General features: G+C 34.9%; 2 protein-coding genes across 3 annotated transcripts; one reads left to right on the forward strand and one right to left on the reverse strand.

Annotated features, from left to right (window-relative positions):
• The first annotated feature begins 11,035 nt into the window (after window positions 1–11,035).
• Window positions 11,036–14,468, forward strand: LOC140807284 (uncharacterized). The gene is given in 3 exon segments (XM_073164076.1): window positions 11,036–13,804; window positions 13,908–14,185; window positions 14,187–14,468. Coding segments are annotated over 3 exon segments (3,054 nt in total). The 5' UTR covers window positions 11,036–11,157; the 3' UTR covers window positions 14,316–14,468.
• A 68-nt stretch (window positions 14,469–14,536) lies between these two features.
• Window positions 14,537–18,910, reverse strand: LOC140807285 (uncharacterized). Of its 2 annotated transcripts, XM_073164078.1 has the most exons (6): window positions 18,753–18,910; window positions 18,285–18,604; window positions 17,403–18,107; window positions 15,751–17,112; window positions 15,315–15,429; window positions 14,537–15,157 (listed from the first exon to the last, which is right to left on the reverse strand). In XM_073164078.1, exons 3-6 carry the CDS (start codon window positions 18,054–18,056, stop codon window positions 14,919–14,921), a joined length of 2,370 nt encoding a protein of 789 aa, XP_073020179.1. In that variant the 5' UTR covers window positions 18,057–18,107; window positions 18,285–18,604; window positions 18,753–18,910; the 3' UTR covers window positions 14,537–14,918. The 2 variants fall into 2 exon arrangements, with proteins under 2 accessions (XP_073020179.1, XP_073020178.1); XM_073164077.1 differs by having other exon boundaries at window positions 17,403–18,604.
• Window positions 18,911–19,706: the final 796 nt, after the last annotated feature.

Genomic DNA, 19,706 nt, shown 5'->3' on the forward strand with positions numbered 1-19,706 from the left:
TTAAGTATGCAGGTTTGTAATAATCGCGTTGTCGAAAGCTTGAAGATTATGTGTATTTCTTGCATACTTCATGCTCTTCTTATATAGGATGTCATTTCAATGATCGGAAAGAGATGAGTAACGCTAACCTGTAACCTTGGAATTATGTGTCACTATCAGCTGCAAATATATATATTTTTCACCAAAGCATTTAATGTTATCTTTGCTAGCATAACTTTGAATCTCATTCCTTGAAGAGATACTGATGAGTATTCTTTTAAGGCCATTGTTTTTACCATCAGAACTTGTAGGAATAAATAGCATATCAATATCGGGATTGGTGTAGGAATTGGTTGACTTGTAGTGGTGCAAAACTATTGAATGTCATGAACCGGCCAGAGAATGTATTTCATTAAGTGAGCAATAAATAGCTCTTTAATGACTCGATTTAAAGTCTTCGAACAGTCGGTTGGGAAGTTCTTTAAAAGTTTGAACTTCTTCTGCTTCAAACTGTTGAATGGTAGGCGGTCTGAAATTCAAGCAGTTGGAAACTAAGCGTTTGTAAGTTTAGACGGTTGAACTGATTCCTGTTTTACATAGAAATTCGCAGCTGTTTCCTGAAACAGTTAAGCACTGTTTTGATTTTGTCGTTCACCAAAACTCTTAGGTAATAATAATTCCTTAACAAATACATTACTTGTTCGGTCATGCTGAGTTTTATTCACGCAATTAAACGTATATCTATTTTACAAAAACTTATGTGAGATCATCTCATGAATTAATTTTATAAGACAGATCTTACGATAAGATCGACACACTATATGTAGTTGGATTGCCACTTTATTTTTTCAAATTCCAACCTAAATAGTTAAAGGTCACTACATACATCTTATGGTATCCAGTTAGGCAAATCAATTGAAAAATAATTCTCGCCCTCCGTACAACATAAGAAAACAAAATAAAATCCCAGAAGATCCACTCCACCACGCAAACATAGAACTTGTTTTATTTTATTTTTTTTAGAAAAGTATATTTTTTTGTTCTATAAATTTTTTTTCCCAAATATTACGTGATACTACACATGTAAACACCTCAATGATGCGCGCTACATCACAAAATTATTAAAATTCTATATATAAAAAAAGATTAGAAATTAAATTTGACAAAACATATAATAAAAATTATAAAGAGACAAACATAAAAAAAAAACTCATCGAAAGTAGGTAATCGATGGGAATTAGAGTTGGACCCTACTAAGCTCCTCCAATAATTTTGATGTTTAATGGATAAAGATTCAAGAATTTCCTGGGTCCCTTGCAAAAAGTTATGTTTATCGACTCCACGACACTTTGTTAAGAATTATAGGTGATTCTCTTAATGGGATCGATGGATTTGGATGTATTCTAAATAATAACGAAGTTTGAATGCTTTTAGTGTCTAATTTCTTATATTTTAAAATGAAAATTTATTTGTACGTGTATCTTAAGAATCCACACCTAAACTTAATTTGACACCATTCTTTTCTAGGATTCTCTACTTTGACAATTATTTGTTCCTCGTTTTAGTGCATCTAATCTGTTTAATATTATCTAAATTGACACAAAATAGTTGCATGAAACAAATATATATGCATATATATATAAACCCACTTCATTTAAAAAATGATTTCTCGGTCGAACATGTCGCACAAAGCTTATCTAAAACAGTTTATCCGACTGACATGACTTGCTGCATGTACTACTGCGTTAAAGTATACTTAAAGGATAGCAGATTACCGGTTCACCTTTTAAAAAAACGCTTCTCATGCTCTTCCACAAATTAAGTATGTGGATTTGATTAGGATGTTCATTCAATACGCAAGACATAGTATTATCATCCCTTTAAATTTAGTTTGTACCCGCTGCTTTATTTAACTTTCTTTGAAACTAAGCAAAATATATTCGTCTATATAACAAGATATGCCATGTTTCCGAACTCTTACACCTCCTTTTCTCCTTCGTCCTCCACTCCTAATCCACCATTGATTTGAAGCCTGCAGATCAGAGAATATGTTCGAGATGATGCCAAACGAGCCCTTGAAGAAATATATCGTCGATCGTTTGATTCCGAATTCGGTCATGATTTTGGGATGTGAACTTGCAGAGTCAGAAACTTGAAGAAGTTGAATCAGAAATGGTTGGATTTGAAGGGATGTGAAACTTCTTGGCAAGTCTAATGCTTGGCTTAATTTTATTTTCGTTTGTTTCGTTTCTTTAATTTCATGGCTTGTTATTTCTGGCCAAAAATGGTCCGAATAGTTAATGGAATGTCGACAATTTTAAGGTTGTCTTAAGAAATTCCAAACAGTTAAGTAATTTTGCTTCCTTCCTCTTCTGATCTTCTTCTTCTCGATAAATAATTTGATAAACCAATTATTTATTCAGTGTTTCAGAATGCAGTTAACCAACATGTTAAGTGCTAACTAATCGCTTACGATAAACTAGATTGGATTTTGCTTTTTTTTACCTCGACATAACATGAGCGTGAAAGAGGTTTAAGAATCATTTTTCGTTTTATAATTAGGACTGAAATCACAAATTAAGGGCTGCATTTACGTACATTTTAATCGATTTTACAATATTAAATAATTCAAAGTTATTTAAAATATAATTATCAATAACTATGTTACCATATATGATCAATTATATAGTTAATGCATATCTATACAATAAATTGGTTGATATAAAATTATGAATTAAATTATGAACTTCTGATTTATGATCAAGAAAAAAGACAAAAAATTAAAAGAATCCGACATGATCTAATTGAACTCATTTTTCCCTTCAATTTTCGTTTGAAAAAACATGCAAACCAAAATCGACTATGCGATTGTTATGAAACCGATCAAGCATGTCTACGAATTAATCGAATTGAAGTAGGATGTTACATCTATATATATACTATATTAAAGTTAAAACCCTTAGATTAAACATTTTGGTGTGTTGGTGAAGTCTTCTATAAATATTCCTATGACTTCCATGTTTCATTTTTTTTTACCATCCCTGATTTATATCTCTCATTCTGTTGGGTGCAATAATTGTCCTTGCTTGGTAGATCGATCGAATCATGGTGTTTGAGCTGATGTGCAGTTTAAAAGATTTGAGTTGCACCATTACCACTAGCTATAACTTTTGATAAAGCGGCAAGCGCTCGGTCCTACACATTCTACACAAATTATAGATATTTTTATATTTATTTATTTTTCTTTCATTTAAATTTAAATAAATTATTAAAAATAATATGATAAGAAAATGTTATAATTTTATGTATTCATGCAAATATTGTGCTCACGCAACCTAGTATATATTTATATGTTGCGAGAAAATCAACGTAAAGTACAAATAATTGTGTGATAGTTATGGTGTAATTTATTATTAGTAATTGTGGTAAGCAGGTATGAATTGAATTCAGGCTGCAATCTCAGACAAACTAATAACATGGTACATACTATCCAATCAATTTCACGTGGCTTAAAATTTAGCAGTAAGAGTAGTACAAACAGTGTTTTCTGTTGGGATAATTTCATTTTTTATGACTAAAAATTAAAACTGCTAATGACTTGTAAAACTACTGCGGCCCCCTACTCCAACGTGACCTGAATTGAAATATCTCCCAACTTTTTACTTATTGATCTTTGAAAATAATTTTCCGAATGAGGAGTAAGATGTAAAAAGAAATGAAAAATAATAATGAGGAATTTATTTTTAAATATTGTGTTTGATACCTTATGGATGTGACCATTAAGATTATGCCCAAATCAGACTTTGGACCTCTGACTCATCCTTAACCAATATATGTGGCCCATAACAAGCCAAGATACTCTTCTATAAACACCGTGTTTGAACGTCTTCATTTGTTCATTATATTGACTTTTGGCGTCACTCTTAGCTGCTATCTCAATATATTCTCAGTTTTTTACTTGAGCGTTGAAGGAGCTACGCCGATACACCTTCTCGACCCCTTTCTAAGGTCGCTTTCGTGATTTCAGGTCCAGAATAAATTCGAAGTCTGCATTCGGACTAGCGTCACCTGCTGGAACCAGACTCTAAATTTTAAATGATCATGAATGTTCAAATTTTTTGGGGATAAATAAAATTTTATAATACATCCGTCGTTGCCATTAGTTCATTTGTGCGGTAAAAACATGGGTTTCATTTATGAAATTTAATATCTGAAAAACTAAATATTACCAGCATAAAATTCACAATTAAGAATAAATTATATATATTTATATTTAAAATATTTATTTTGTGAGATGGTTTCACGTATTTATATCCACGAAATAGGTAGATATATTTTTAAAACGATATATCTATAACTTTTAAAACATCAAAATTTTGTGTGAAAAAAAAAATCAAAATTTTGTGAATTACATGTGAATTTTCAACTGCAAACTAAGTCGTTGACTCGTTTCAAATAAATCTTGCTAAATACACTTTTTTTTTCTTTCTTAAAAAATGGGAATTTTATTTATAATCATCAGCTTTTGATTCAAAACATGATTTTCTAAATTTCACCACACTTATAAATTTATACTAGTGTACCGACGCACGCGTTGCATGCATTGTACAATATTTTTTATAATTCATTTGGTTTATATTTAATTGTAGATCAAAATGTAATTATAAGAAATAATGAGAGACTACACTGTAATTTTGATATATTAATAAAAAAACAAATAGAAAAAGAAGGAAAATAGCCCAAATAAGAATTGAACCATCAACTTGATAACTAAGAAACAAAGACTCTATCAACAATGTGAGAACCTGAATTTTTTCTTTTTCAAAACCTTGTATTTTTAATATTTGCAAGTAAATTAAGATCTTGGATTCTTACTAGAATAAGTTATAGATATTGGATTGTTTTTATATATTAGAAATCTTTAATATCAAATCAATGATATCTACACTAAGGTAAGCATATTTTCGGATTTAGTGAGGATTATGACAAGAGTGGAAGATATCATACAAGATCTAGGGGATTGAGGCATGTATATTGCACACAATTTTCGAAAATCCTATGATATTCTATGCTTAATTATTGTAATGGATAGATATAAGGTTAATTGGAAAGAAATCATCAAGTTTGCCCAAAATCCTTGGACATATCCACCCCATATTTTCTAACCAAATTAAAGGCAATGGATTAAGGAATGAATTTCACACTTTGGTAGCTAAATAACTCAATTATGGGATAGGATTTTGAAGCAAAAAACCTGAGATTTAGGGGTCAATTTGGACATGATTTAGCCACCATATTTAGCTCACTTTCATTCATCTATTAATATACCATCAATCCTAGCATTTTCTACACCTAATTTTCGAAAATCCCTTGCTACAAATTTCCAAATTCCAGCAGCTTCTCCCTAGCCAAAACTCTGCTCAAAATCGTCTCAAAGTTAGCCTAGAAATCGATTCGAAGTACTGCCTGAACGAGGAACAAGAAGCAATCCAACCCAAAGTCGTGCATCTACGTTTTTAGCATTCCAATATACTGTAAGTGAGCTTATTTTAAATATTAAATTTCGTTATGCATGTTTCTTCGTTTTTTGAAAATACGGTCGAGTACACCTTCTTCTCCTACTCCTTTTCTTGTATTGGTTGGCATACGGTTTTGGGCAATGTGAGTAGTCGACTATATATGGGTGAGAATCCCAACCATGACATGACCCTTACATGGTGGGGATGTAACTGCTATACGGCCTCGCCCCCTTAAAGAGTAAAAATTAGGGACTGATATCAGTAAACCATAGAAAGTAGATAAATCTCAGTACCTGATAAATGTTATGCATGTGATATGAATGATGTTATGCAAGTCATGTGATTTTCGAAATTATGCATGTTGTTATATTGTGCTCGATACGGCCTCACTTGCTGAGTATTTCACAAAATACTCACTCTCCTTACAACCGTTTCCCAGATATACCCGAGGAAGAACTCGAGGAAGAGGAGTCGGACCAGTTTTGGGGCTGGTGAATTTTCAAGATTTTAAATTTAATTTTAAGTTTATTATTGTTCAGTTGTCACGTTTCCGCTTTTGATTCTGTCATTTTCGATTTTTTTTGTAAAGACAATTGTTATTTCGTTTGAATTATGATATAGAAACTGATTTTGGTTTATATTGTGCTACGAGCCTGATTATTTTTCGATTGTATGATTGTTAAACAACGCCGGTGTTAATCCTGACTTTCGGGGCGTGACACACAAAGGTACATGCGACTTACATTAAAATTTTAATATTTTATTAATATATATAATTATTAAAAATACCATGATATCAAAAACTAGTTACTCTAGGTGACTTAGACTTAATAATATACTAGTAAAATATTCACACGCGTTGCATGTGTTATTATTATTTTTAATTTGATCAAATATTAATGATAAACAATTAACACAAAATTATTTTCAATTTAGAAGAGTTGTTCATTTTAAAGTGAAGATTTTTTTATGTAAAATACGAAGTGACTTGAGGAGGTTTATAGTAGAGTAAGAATGGTAATTATGTAATTAAATATTTTGGTATCCTTTAAGTTAATTACTCTAACAGTGTGTTTGGTTACCAGAATTTGGGAGGATTTCATGGGATTTAGATTTCAATTTTTACTATTTGGCAAGATGATTTAAAAAAAGTATTCGGATTTGTTTAGAATTTTATGGGATTTCAATAAATATATCCAAATCCCATCAAATTTGATAAGATTTGGTGGGATTGGATTTTATAAACATATAATTATTTTTTTATCCAACACATCATTCTCATCAAAACATCATTCTTCACCAAAAGTTTCTACATGGTTAGAATTTTTTTTCCTTTTAACTTTTTTTAGAAGTTGAAAGATTTTGTTTAAATTTTATAACTTTCTTGTGTTATTTACTGATTAATATAATAAAAATTATAGTAATTCAAGGAATGGATTTGTAAATACCATTTTTAAATTTTAAACTAATCACCAAATGGAATTTCAAATATTTGAATTTCCAAATCCAATTCCAAATCACATGAAATTCTCTCAAATCCTGGTTGCCAAACACACTGTAAGGGTCTCATACTTAATAATATTTAAAACAAGTTTAGCCATATTTAGTCCTTGAATGGAAAATATTTAAGAACAACTTTAAAATATGATTCCATAAAAATTGTTTTCTTTGGTTAGATTATATAGCTAGGTTATGCTTTATCAATGCACTTTTTCCCTCTCCCTTTAATTAAAGTATATCCAATTTAAATTCTTAAAGTTCATACATTTTTTTTCAACTCAATATAAATTTAAATGCTAAATTTTCAAATTCCATAATTTAATTTTTTAAACAAAAAAAAAAAAAAGCAAGAAGGCAACAGAATATGACAATGAGCAGATGTTCCTTCCCCACCACGAATAGATGCAATGCACATATATAATTTAGTTAATTTCCAACACTGCTGTATTTACAGGTCCCTCCTCACATGCCATCCAACCCCTATTGTTCTTTCTCCATGCATTATCATCTATTTTTCATTAATATATGCAACTCATTCCTATTTTTTTAATTCACAAAAGATTGAATCAGCCAAATGGGTCGCATGTGGCTTACCAAGAATCTGCGTCACTGTCTTCAAATTACTTCTATATATATATATATTATATATATATATATATATATTTATATATATATATATATATATATATATATATATATATATATATATATATATATCCCTATTAGAAACCTCTCTAATATGGATATATTGTGAATGAATTGGAGAAAAAAGTTGTATGATTTGGTGTTTCTGAATGATTTCCCTAACATGTAGAGATTCTTTGACACCTTTTTTGCATGATAATGTCAAATGCAATAATAGAACAATGCTAGTAACAATAATCCATACATTTATTCGGATTAAATAAAAATATCACTCTTATATTTAATATTCAAGTCAGATGACATTAATGCGAACTGTTTATTATTATTATTAGCCAACCCAATTATGGATTTTGCTATGGAAAATTTATTAGCCAAATAATATGAATTAGTGTCGTGTCATGAGAAATTATTGCTGAGACTACCTATTTTATATATGCTCCTATGATTATATCGAATTATGAGTTGTAACCTTCTTCTTTTTTAACAACCAAACACTTATCATTTATGATTACGATGGAAAAATATATTTTTTGTTTTGTAATTTGTATATTTTTTTATTGAGTCTTATTATATTAATTTGAATTTTTCTATTTGACATTTTTTTTTATAAAAGTGCTGAAATGACATCGAAAAATGACGGCGTACCACAAAAAATTGCTCACATAGCGACTAACATTGCTAAAGTGTCAGTGTCATGTCAGTGCTATGATGAAAAAGAAATAAAATTGAAAAAATTCAAGTTAGTGGACTAAGCTATGAATTGATAAATAACAAGATAAAAAATGAAAAACGTGCATGTTGACGAAGTGTCTATAAGTGTCTTTCAAGCTAGCGTGTGGTGTGAGGAGTAGATGAGTTTCAGCTGTTGGCACCCTAAACCACAAGCTATCACTAGTTAATTGTTGATAGGGAAAAGCGCGCAACACTATGGTGGAAAGGATACATTTAACAACACACCAAAGACAACGGTTTTTATTAAAACCGTTGTGTTTTTACTTTTAACAACGGTTGTAACAAAAACCGTTGTCGTAGCCTAAAAAAACCCGCTTGTAGCCTAAAAAAACCCGCTTTAACCACATGGACTTTAACAATAGTTTTACAAGACCTACGACAACAGTTTTTCACCGTTGTCTTTGACGTCTACGACAACGGTTTTTCACTGTTGTCTTTGAGCACATCCTTTAACCACAGAGGCTTTAACAACGATTTTTTTGACCTCCGAAAACGGTGAAAAACCATTGTCTTTTACCTTTTTTTGTAGTGGGTTGACAGAAGAAGCATCCAGTAAACATGTATATTATAAACGGATAAGAGAGAAAAAATCATTGTTATACTCAAAAAACACCTCTGAATATTAAGACAAAAGCGGAGTACACAAATATGATTGAGAGTGAAGAGAAGATAGATTGGTTGTAGAGATATATTCTATAACTTTGTTGGACACGAATCTTTTAAATTGACTCGGTTCTTGATTAATTAAAGAAAGTGCTGCTTTTTCGTGGATGTAGATCATTGACAATCGAACCATGTAAATCTCTTGTTCATTGTTTGTTTGATCTATTTGTGCATTATTGTTTCTGCATGTTCTTTATTCCTGAAATTGTTCTAAGTTCTACGAGTTTAGTCCATGTTTACACAAGGAATGTCATGTTAATTAAAATGTATACGCACAAACAGAAAGGAACAAAGAAAATAACGAGAAACAAAACAGTATCGCAAAGCTTAAAATAAGCAAACCGAGGCCTGTATGAAATACAGTGTCCTTAAAACAGATTCGTCCCCTCCGGTGCGTGCTGCGAGGATGAACGTGGACGTCTGTTTCCCAGGATACAACGGAAAACCAGTAGTACCGTAGCACAAGGCACCACCACGGCGAACTGAAAAAGTACCTGAACTTTATCACGGGACGGAGCAACGACAGAGGAGCGGCAGCCGGTGGAAACAGCTGGAGCCGAGACAGGAAAGCTAGAGCAGGGCCGAAAATATAAGAGTGCAGGGGAGTGTTGTTGGATGTCTCGTAGGACTTGAGGATGCCCCTATATATATAGGCACTCGTTGGACAGTAGCAGATGGAGCACCAAAAGTCCTTTCGGTTTCAAGTCAGCTGAAGCACCAAAGGTCGTTTCAGTTTCGAGTCAGCTGAAACACCACAGGTCTTGGTCCATTTTCGAAAATAAAAATAGCAAAAACACCAAAGGTCGTTTCAGTTTCGAGTCAGCTGAAACACCAAAGGTCTTGGTCCATTTTCGAAAATAAAAATAGCAAAAGCCAGGTGAACCTCGGTGGGAAATTTTGCCTTGATCGGTCCGACATTCGACGCGCCCAGGTCGCGCACGTACGCCTGCACACAAGTCAAGCCTTTTTCCACTGCAACCCCCCCCCCCCCTTGCGCCTGTGCGCGCGAGAGAGAGCCTCTTGACCAATCATTGTTACACCTCCATATATATGTTCACCAATGCTATATTCATTTTCCAATGTGGGACATTTCCCACTTGCCAACTATTGGGCATTGCTTGTCCAATTTCCCATTCACAAAACACAAGCCCAATAGGCCTCTTAGTCCAACATGTCCTGGATGTTCTGTGCATGCAACGAAGAATTCCTTCGTAAGGATACAGTCCAGGTTCCATTCATCAACATCTTGGACGTTCTTCAGCTGCAAACGTCCAGGTTTACATCACAAAGTCCTGGACGTTCATTGCTTTGATCGAAGATCCATTTCCCGACAGTGCAAATTACGAGATCAAAAATATAATTTTCTCTATATATATTAGTTTAAGAAAGTAAACTTATATCAAACCAACAAATGGTCATAAATTGGAATATAAAAATGATATTTACATATCATAAATTAAAACAATATATGTTGTGAAAAATGTATAACATGTTTTTAACGTAAATAAAAACGAGAACAGCTACACATGCGTATGGTAATTAGTATAAAGATCAGATTCACCTTATTAACTCTGAGTTGACCTCAAATTGGTCGAAGATGAAAAAGTACCATTTTTATCGAGGGAAATTAGTCAATACTTTAAACACACATTCCTTACATGTTTTGATGTCGGAACATTCGTAAATCCGTCCAAAGTTTCACAGTCATTAGATGCAAGATTGATAGCTGTGTTTTCCAAATCCCAAGACCTCACGAACTCTCTTTAACTACTGCTTAATTAGTAGTTAATCATTGGATTCATCTTTGTTGGCGAATATAGCTAGCCCTTCCATATTATATTTTTAAAATAATTATGAAGTTTAATTAAAGAATATAAATATATATTAGCCCTCACATGAAAGTTCGAGGGTCCGCTTATCCTTGATACAAAATACATGCACATGGAAAAGGGTCCCATTTTCATATAATAATAGAACTTTTCCATGTTAATCAACCATTGATCTTCTTTTATTGACAGAACTCTGCATATAGCAATCATCAAAATCCCTTTATCCAAATGGTTCAAGAAAACTAAGGGAAGATTCAGGAAAAGGGGAAAAAAAAAGGGGTACAAGTACTATGAAGAAAATGCAATGCAACCTCTTCCTGTTCTTCTACTGTTACATCGGTTTCTCTTTTGTTTTTGCCGATGACGTTCCAAATTTTGAGTTATCATCCTTGCTTTCCATAAAACCCAGCTTCATTGATACATTCGATCACTTAAAAGACTGGAAAATGCCAGTCCATGAAGCGAAAACCGGTTTGCCACATTGTAACTGGACCGGTATTTTCTGCAACTCCAAGGGCTATGTCGAAAAGTTAGACCTCTCCAATATGAACCTTAGCGGCCGAGTACCTGATCAAATTCAAGAATTGGGTAATCTGAAGACTCTGAATCTATGCTGCAACGATTTCTCGTCTTCGCTGCCGAAATCTTTATCCAATATCACTTCTTTGGTGAGCATTGATGTGAGCCAGAACAATTTTGTGGGGAATTTCCCTATTGGCCTTGGAGGGATTCAAGGATTAACCAGTATTAATGCATCAAGCAACAATTTCGTGGGTTTCTTGCCGGAGGATCTTGGAAATGGAACCTTGCTTGAAATCCTGGATTTTAGAGGGAGTTTCTTCGAAGGGTCGATTCCAGTTTCTTTCCAGAACTTGCAGAAGTTGAGGTTTCTTGGCCTTTCTGGAAATAATTTAACTGCAAAGATTCCGGTCGAGCTCGGTGAATTGTCGTCTTTGGAAACTATTATAATGGGATATAATCAGTTCCAAGGACAAATTCCAGGAGAGTTCGGTAATTTGACGAATCTTCAGTATCTTGATTTGGCTGTTGGCACATTGAGTGGTCAAATTCCAGGAGAATTGGGAAATTTGAAAAAGTTAACTACTGTTTACTTGTATCAAAACAGTTTTGAAGGAAGAATCCCACCTGAAATAGGGAACATGACAAGTCTAGTGTATTTGGATCTTTCCGATAACCATCTTTCAGGAGAGATACCGTACCAGGTTTCAGGTATCAAGAATCTGCAGCTGCTGAATCTTATGTGCAATGAATTGACAGGTCCTATTCCGGAAGGGCTAGGAGATTTGAAAAAACTTGAAGTTCTTGAGCTGTGGAAGAATTCTTTAACTGGCTTCTTGCCGTCAAATCTTGGAAAAAACTCTCCTTTACAATGGTTGGATGTTTCATCAAATTCGCTGTCTGGTGAGATTCCACCTGGTTTATGCGACTCTGGGAATCTCACGAAGCTCATTCTCTTTAATAACTCTTTCTCAGGTTTAATCCCAATGAACCTATCAAATTGTTCGTCTTTGGTTCGCGTTCGGATCCAAAACAATCATCTTTCAGGTTCAATCCCTTCTGGTTTTGGAAATCTTCCAAAACTTCAAAGGCTAGAATTGGCTTATAACAATTTCACGGGTGAAATTCCTCAAGATATTGCTTTATCTGCTTCACTTTCGTTCATTGATTTTTCTGGGAATCGTCTAGATTCTTCGTTGCCTTCGAATATTCTCTCCGTGCCAACTCTTCAAACCTTTGCGGTTTCGAATAACAATCTGCAAGGGAACATCCTGGATGAGTTTCAAGACTGTGAATCACTTTCATCACTTGATCTTTCAAACAACCATTTCTCGGGAAAAATACCTGAGAATATAGCTTCATGTGAAAAAATGGTGACTCTTAATCTCAAATGCAATCAATTCGATGGAGAAATTCCAAAGTCCTTGGCCGCAATGCCGACTCTATCAATTCTTGATTTGTCAAACAATTCACTTGTTGGAAGAATACCAGAAAATTTTGGAAATTCCCCGGCTCTTGAAATGATCAACCTGTCCTACAACAAGCTCGAGGGTCCTGTTCCGAGCAACGGTATCTTAATGACCATTAATCCAAACGATCTTATCGGTAACTCTGGTCTATGTGGTGGTGTACTTGCCCCGTGTTCTAAAGCCGTCACCAATGCACCTACGCAGAGAAAAAATCGCTTAAATCATACTGTTGTAGGACTTCTTGGCGGAATATCGATAATTTTAGTGGTAGGAATCTTAGCTTTTACAACGAGGAAGCTCTATAAAAGGTGGTATTTGTGTAGCCATTCGTTCACTGATTGGTTCAAGAAAAACAACACAGAATGGCCTTGGAGACTTGTAGCATTCCAGAGGCTAAATTTCACAAGTGCCGATATACTATCATGTTTAAAGGAATCAAATGTGATTGGAGTAGGCGGTACCGGAATTGTGTACAAAGCTGAAATTCATCGGCCGCACAGCGTAGTTGCTGTGAAAAAGCTATGGAGATCAGAAACTGATGTAGAAACTGCAGATGATCTTTTTGCAGAAGTGGATCTTTTAGGAAAACTGAGGCATAGGAACATAGTAAGATTATTGGGATATCTGCACAATGAGACTGATGTCATGATGGTGTCCGAATACATGTCGAATGGGAGTCTTGGCGAAGCATTACATGGGAAACAGGCAGGGAAAATGCTGGTGGATTGGGTGTCGAGGTATAATGTTGCACTTGGTGTAGCACAAGGTCTTTCTTACCTTCACCACGATTGTCATCCACCTGTGATTCACCGTGATGTCAAGTCGAATAACATCTTGTTGGACGCGGATTTTGAGGCAAGAATCGCTGATTTCGGGTTGGCTAGAACAATGCATCACAAGAATGAGACTGTTTCCATGGTGGCTGGATCTTATGGATACATAGCACCAGGTTAGTTGATTCTTGCAAATCAAAACTGTGGAGAATCCCTTTTAAAATGTCTCCCATTTTGTGAAATTAATCTTGAGAAAATCTTGGTTTTGATTTTTTTCAGAATATGGATACACCCTGAAGGTTGACGAGAAGAGTGACGTATATAGTTTTGGGGTCGTACTCTTGGAGCTCCTGACAGGTAAAATGCCATTAGATCCTTCATTTGGCGACTCCGTTGATATAGTAGACTGGGTTCGAAGAAAAGCAAACAATATAGTTTCGGAACAGGTATTAGACCCTAACGTCTCTGGCCAATGCAAGTATGTTCAAGAAGAGATGCTTCTGGTCCTCAAAATTGCAGCTCTTTGCACTGCTAAGCTTCCCAAAGACAGGCCATCGACTGAGAGACATTGTGACAATGCTGGGCGAAGCAAAGCCTCGACGAAAAAGTGTGAGCCAAATTTGGGGATACACTGCAAATAAAGAGAGTCTAATATTTGCACATTCACCGGTCATAGGGCTTCTATAGTACTGTAAATTTCATGTTTCCTAAATCATGACAAGTACCTGTCTTTTCTATGTGTAAAGCTCGTGTTCTGTGTTTTTCTTGTAGCATTTTCAAGCAGTTAAAGCCTAGAGTTGATCATACAACAAAGTTTACTTTCTACAAGAACATATTTGCATGAGAGACGTAAGAAATTATAGTCAAAATCTACAAGCACAAAGAAAACCAAGCTCTAAAAATCCACGTACAAGAAAAAAGCAATAAATTATTGGCTAAATCTATGAGCTGTAGTTCTAAATTGCAGTCGTACAAAATGTACAGAGTTTAAGACAGGTGTCTTGAGTCAAGCGTACACAAGAATTCCACCACCATTGACAGACCCCGACCATTTATGATAAAAAAATTTCCTATATTTTCCTGCTTCTTTACTTTTTCAAGAAACCAAAATATACCACCAACTACACTGCAACTACGAATCGAATTCTATACAAACACTACAACAGTTCTTTCACACGATTGACATCTAACGGCTTCGCCAAAAACAGGCCACCACAAGGCTGTAATTCCTCTCTTCCAGCTCCAAAAAAAATGGCCATCTGAAATGGAATTCAGATTACTGTTACTCGGTCAAGGGACCAAGAAAAATGATCCAACCGCACCCGGGGCCTCCACAATTTCAGCTGCTTCGGCTATTCTAAGAGCCATTATAGCTTTATATGTAGTTAAGTCAGCATTTTCCATGAGGATTTGAGCTCTTTGACGCTTTAAAATGGCTGACAGCTCAGATCTATCAGCGATGGCTCTAGCTTCTTGCAATTTGACTAAGTTATTCTTGTGTTCCGAAGTGTCTCTTTCAGCTACCATTTCTGTACAATCGAAAGTTTACAATTACCTTCAGTTGGGATAACTCCGTACAAGACTCAACCAAATTGAACAAATCAGTTGAACAAAAATGTTAGATTTAAAAATGAATGACGTGTTTCTGATTCCGCATTAAATGATACTTTTGAAGGCACCACTAACCTTGAAGAAAAGTTCGTTGTTTTTCTCTCCCAGCTTGACTTGACTGACGTTTGAATGATCTTTTCTTCCGTAAAATGGACCTCGGTATCACTTGAGTTCTTCTAGGCTTGTGTAGCTGCCAATGAAATTGAGAAGGTAAATTCAGAATCAAATGGTCTTGGGTTCGAGACCTAATCGTAACAATTCCCTTCTACAACTCAAATACAAAAAAATCTGAAACCCAATGTTCAGGCAGGGAAAGAAGCCAGTACTACATACAGCAAAGATTAAAAAGTGCGTGGAAAATTATTGCTTTTCTAATTTACGGAAAGTACATAAAGTCAATGTTATAATAAATTGCAATTTTCTACCCAATATAATAACTATATTCCAATCATAACAGGCAAACACGCTCCACAACTTAAAGTTCCAGCATTAGAATCATTATTAATTTTACCTGGAAAATCCTGACAAGTGCTGATCGTTTCTGTCTCCGCTTTTTAATCCAGTACTTATGGATAGCCTCTATAAATTCCTTTCTCTCTAAATGCATGCAAAAATCATATGCTGCTTTCTCGTCAGAATGATCATCCCCATTGCAATGAAAACCTTTTTCAAGGGCATCAACAACCAACTCAAATCGCTCAGGCGTTATAAGTTCATGAATCTCCCCATCCGAGGATAGAGTATCATTGAATTCATTTAGCCACTTCTCGTCATCTGAGTCCATGTCATAATTGGCAGTCCTCTTGACCATCGCCCTTGCTAGTTCATCATCTTTTACAGTGATATATGAATCAGGTCTCACATATGGTATATAATTGTTTTGAACAGAACTGGATACCACTTGCACCCCAGGAACAGGAATGACGCTAGCGGTAGGTGCCTGTACATTTCGGTCCGAGCATTCTTTATAAAGTTCTTTGAAAATCAACCAGTCTAGCCTATTAGGAAACTCAAGCTTCCAACCCCCATCTCCTGACCATAATGTTGCATGAGTGAAGCGATTAGAACAAGATGGCCTCATGACACTCTGTGTAGTGAGGCTGTATCGTTTCACCCCCTCCTTCATAACAGCAAGAACCCATTGTTTTGAAGCAGATAGTTCTAAAGTGATTATTGCTCCTTCTTCCCTGTAACACTTATCTGTTTCAATGATTAATAAGTTCGCTGAACAAAAACTAGCACCTGTGTTTTGCGGTATAAGCCTCGTAGCAGCTTTCAATTCCTTGGAATGGGTGGAGGGACGGCTCTCATCCATCCCAATAGTAGATTTTAGTTCTTTAATGTACTTGGAGGGACTTGTCTTAGCAAAACTCCTAAGCATCCGACTAGGTGCTGCAGAAGAGGATCGAGTTGCATTCTGTCTAAACCGTAAAAGATCTGAAGACAAAGGTCCATGTGATTTTTTAGCCCGAAAAGCAGAAGGTGGTCTTCCTCTCTTACGTCTAAGAGAACTCCTTTTCTGGACATGTCTACTATTTCGATATTGCATACTTCGAAGAGCCAATTTAGGCAATCCACCAGTTGACGTAGACAAATCCCTCCGCCTTAAACCAACAATACTGGATACAAGAGAATTGCTATTACATGTATCTTTCCCGAGAGAAATTTGAGATGTTACTTCTTCAAAGTTCTCATTGACGCCCAACGGAACCACAACAGACACATAGGCCAATCGTGCCGATCTCAGCTGCATACTTGAATGCAAATACATAAAGCAAAAGGGAACTGCGGAAAAATCCACAGCAAACATGGGTATCAAGGACCTGGATCCTGAAATTATGCATAAACCAGAACTCTTGACTGGAACTGACCCCTATAACAAGAAGTATAAAAATTATTAAGAATTTCAAGTGAGCGTTGATTCAGGTTTTAAAAAAAGGTGAATGGAGATCCTTGTGCCTTGATTTCGATCCTAGCATCTCATTACTCAATAATATATGTGTGCAAAAGTAAGATTGATCATTTAATTTCACCGGAATTTTACTTGGAAATGAGACAACAAAGAACAATTAACTAATGCAAATTTTGACAAGAGATCCTTACTTATAAACCCATGACTTTACAAAAAATATCGAACTGAATAAAGTAATTGAGAAATTTTACCTGCAGAAAAAGTATGCCATGTGAAGAATAAGCATCAAATATGGGTTTTGAATGTACAAACACAGAAAGCAGTCGTAATCTAATGTCGACCCTCCTCATATAGCACAGTACTGAACACAAGAAGCAAGAAATCCAATGACTGCCGTCATAAGAGGGTTTGACAGCAACAACAATAGCGAGCTTTTGATGTGTAGCAGTGTCAATGGAAAGGCCACCACCAGTTTCTGATGGAGCAGCGGCTCTGTGTTTTTCCCTCAACTTTTTCCTGAAAAACTTCTTCCCAAACCTCTTATCCTCACAAGACCCACAGCTTTTCAATGCTTCCCTCTTTCTTTTTCTAACATACACAATTCCTTGCATTCTGTCCATGCTTTTCACATCTCCAATATCCGTATGTGCATCTTCTTCTACTTTATGCTCCTCAACAATGTCCATCGCATTGCCATTACCGTTTCTCTGACATGCACCCTTACATGGATCACCAGCATCCACTCCACCCATCGAGCCATCAAGAATATCAATCCACTCATTTTCCCTAACTGCTCTAATGAGCTTGCCATCTTCATGTGGCGGTTCAGTCCACAGCCGCCTGCCTGACCGCAAAACTCTTGCTCCAAGAACCCTTGTGCTGCGTCTCATTCCTACTGAAGGCATCGACTTGCTCTTGTTGCTACAAAGTAGCACAGACCCCAAATTCACTTTCCCCTTCACATTCAAAGTCCCACAAAATTAAACACCAAAATTTAGCTCAAGTCGAAGTTTCTAACCTCTGAGATAGAGTCAAATCCTTGTTTTTAACGTCTTCTAGACAAAGCAATCTCGCAAGTTTAATAAAAAATTTGAAGTATGAAATCAGACTAAATCAGAAAGAAATACCCTCACCGAGTCAATAAGACAGAGACCCAGAACAGGTTTTGGCCAAATCCAGAGAAAAGGGGTATCTTTTTTATGAAGATGACACTTTTCTCTCCTTAAATAGCAGTTTTATAAAACCAGACGCGATCTCAAGAATCCTAACACCGACAAAGACGGGTTCCCAATTAGGTCTCAACAACACTCGAACCCAGTACACTCCTTCCAAGCTATTATTGCCTTTTTCACGCACCCCCCCAGAACCAAAAAAGATTCCAACTCGATTCAACTCGGACCACCACACACCTGGGATATTTTGCACTTCATTTTACATCATCCTTCGCCCGGCACTACATAAAGAAAAGAAAACACTATAGAATGCAATAAAATTAAAAAAACAAAAACACTTCCAAAAAAAATCTTTATATTTTCAAGCCAACAAACCGAAATACCAATAGATTTCCACGTATAAAATTGAAGAAACAAGGAAAAAAATACCTGGATAGGAAGCCGATTCAAAAGATTCCTTTCATCTCATCTATGATAACCGCAATTTCAAGAATTTATTTATTTCCAGTTAATTAATGGCGTTCACGTTATAAGAGGGGCTGCGGGGAAGGTTGTCTCTAGGGTTTTTGAGAGAAGAGGACGACTAATAACTACTAGTTCCTACTATCGTCACACAGTGAATCTGGACCGTTGAAACCCAAAGCATCGAGGGCGCTGATTTTCGGGACCGATAATATTTATGCCATAGTGGATATTTTTATAAGCATCTGAAATGACTCAATTACCCTTACAAATTAGGAAATCAGGGGTTTTTTTTGGGAAATTGAACTGAAGAATAAAAAAATGTTGATATTATATATATATATATTGATAATTCAAAATATCGAAATTATGGTAAATTTCTATCAATTAATAATAAATTTTATTGATTTAGAGATACTAAATTAATCGATAAATTAATATATCACTATTTTAAAAATTATTTTTTCTATTCAACGAACATGGATCTAATTAAAATAAAAAAATAATTGTATTTCAATGATGTCCATATCATATATTTTGAATTCATAGATCTGATTGAATAAAAAATCAATGACGTCCATATCATATATTTCGAATTCATAAGAAGTAATAAGATTTGTTGTACATAATAAGTAAATGATATTGAGATTTTTAATAATTATATAAAAAATATTAATTGTATTACTGACCAAGTAAAATTCAATGTATAACATCAATACAAGTCACTTGCATCTATGAATTCAATAAGAAAAGTTAGATATGAAATCCAAATAAATTTAAATTGAAAGAAAAACAAATAACAATAGTGTTTCGATACAATAATTATCTTGTTATGATAGTGAGCGAACATTCGAGCTAATGTACATTTCAAATAATCGACGTTAAACATTTACTCTCGTCTACAAATTTTGATAAAACGAT

This window comes from Primulina eburnea, chromosome 12, assembly GCF_022965805.1.
Source record: "Primulina eburnea isolate SZY01 chromosome 12, ASM2296580v1, whole genome shotgun sequence".
Taxonomy (NCBI): domain Eukaryota; kingdom Viridiplantae; phylum Streptophyta; class Magnoliopsida; order Lamiales; family Gesneriaceae; genus Primulina; species Primulina eburnea.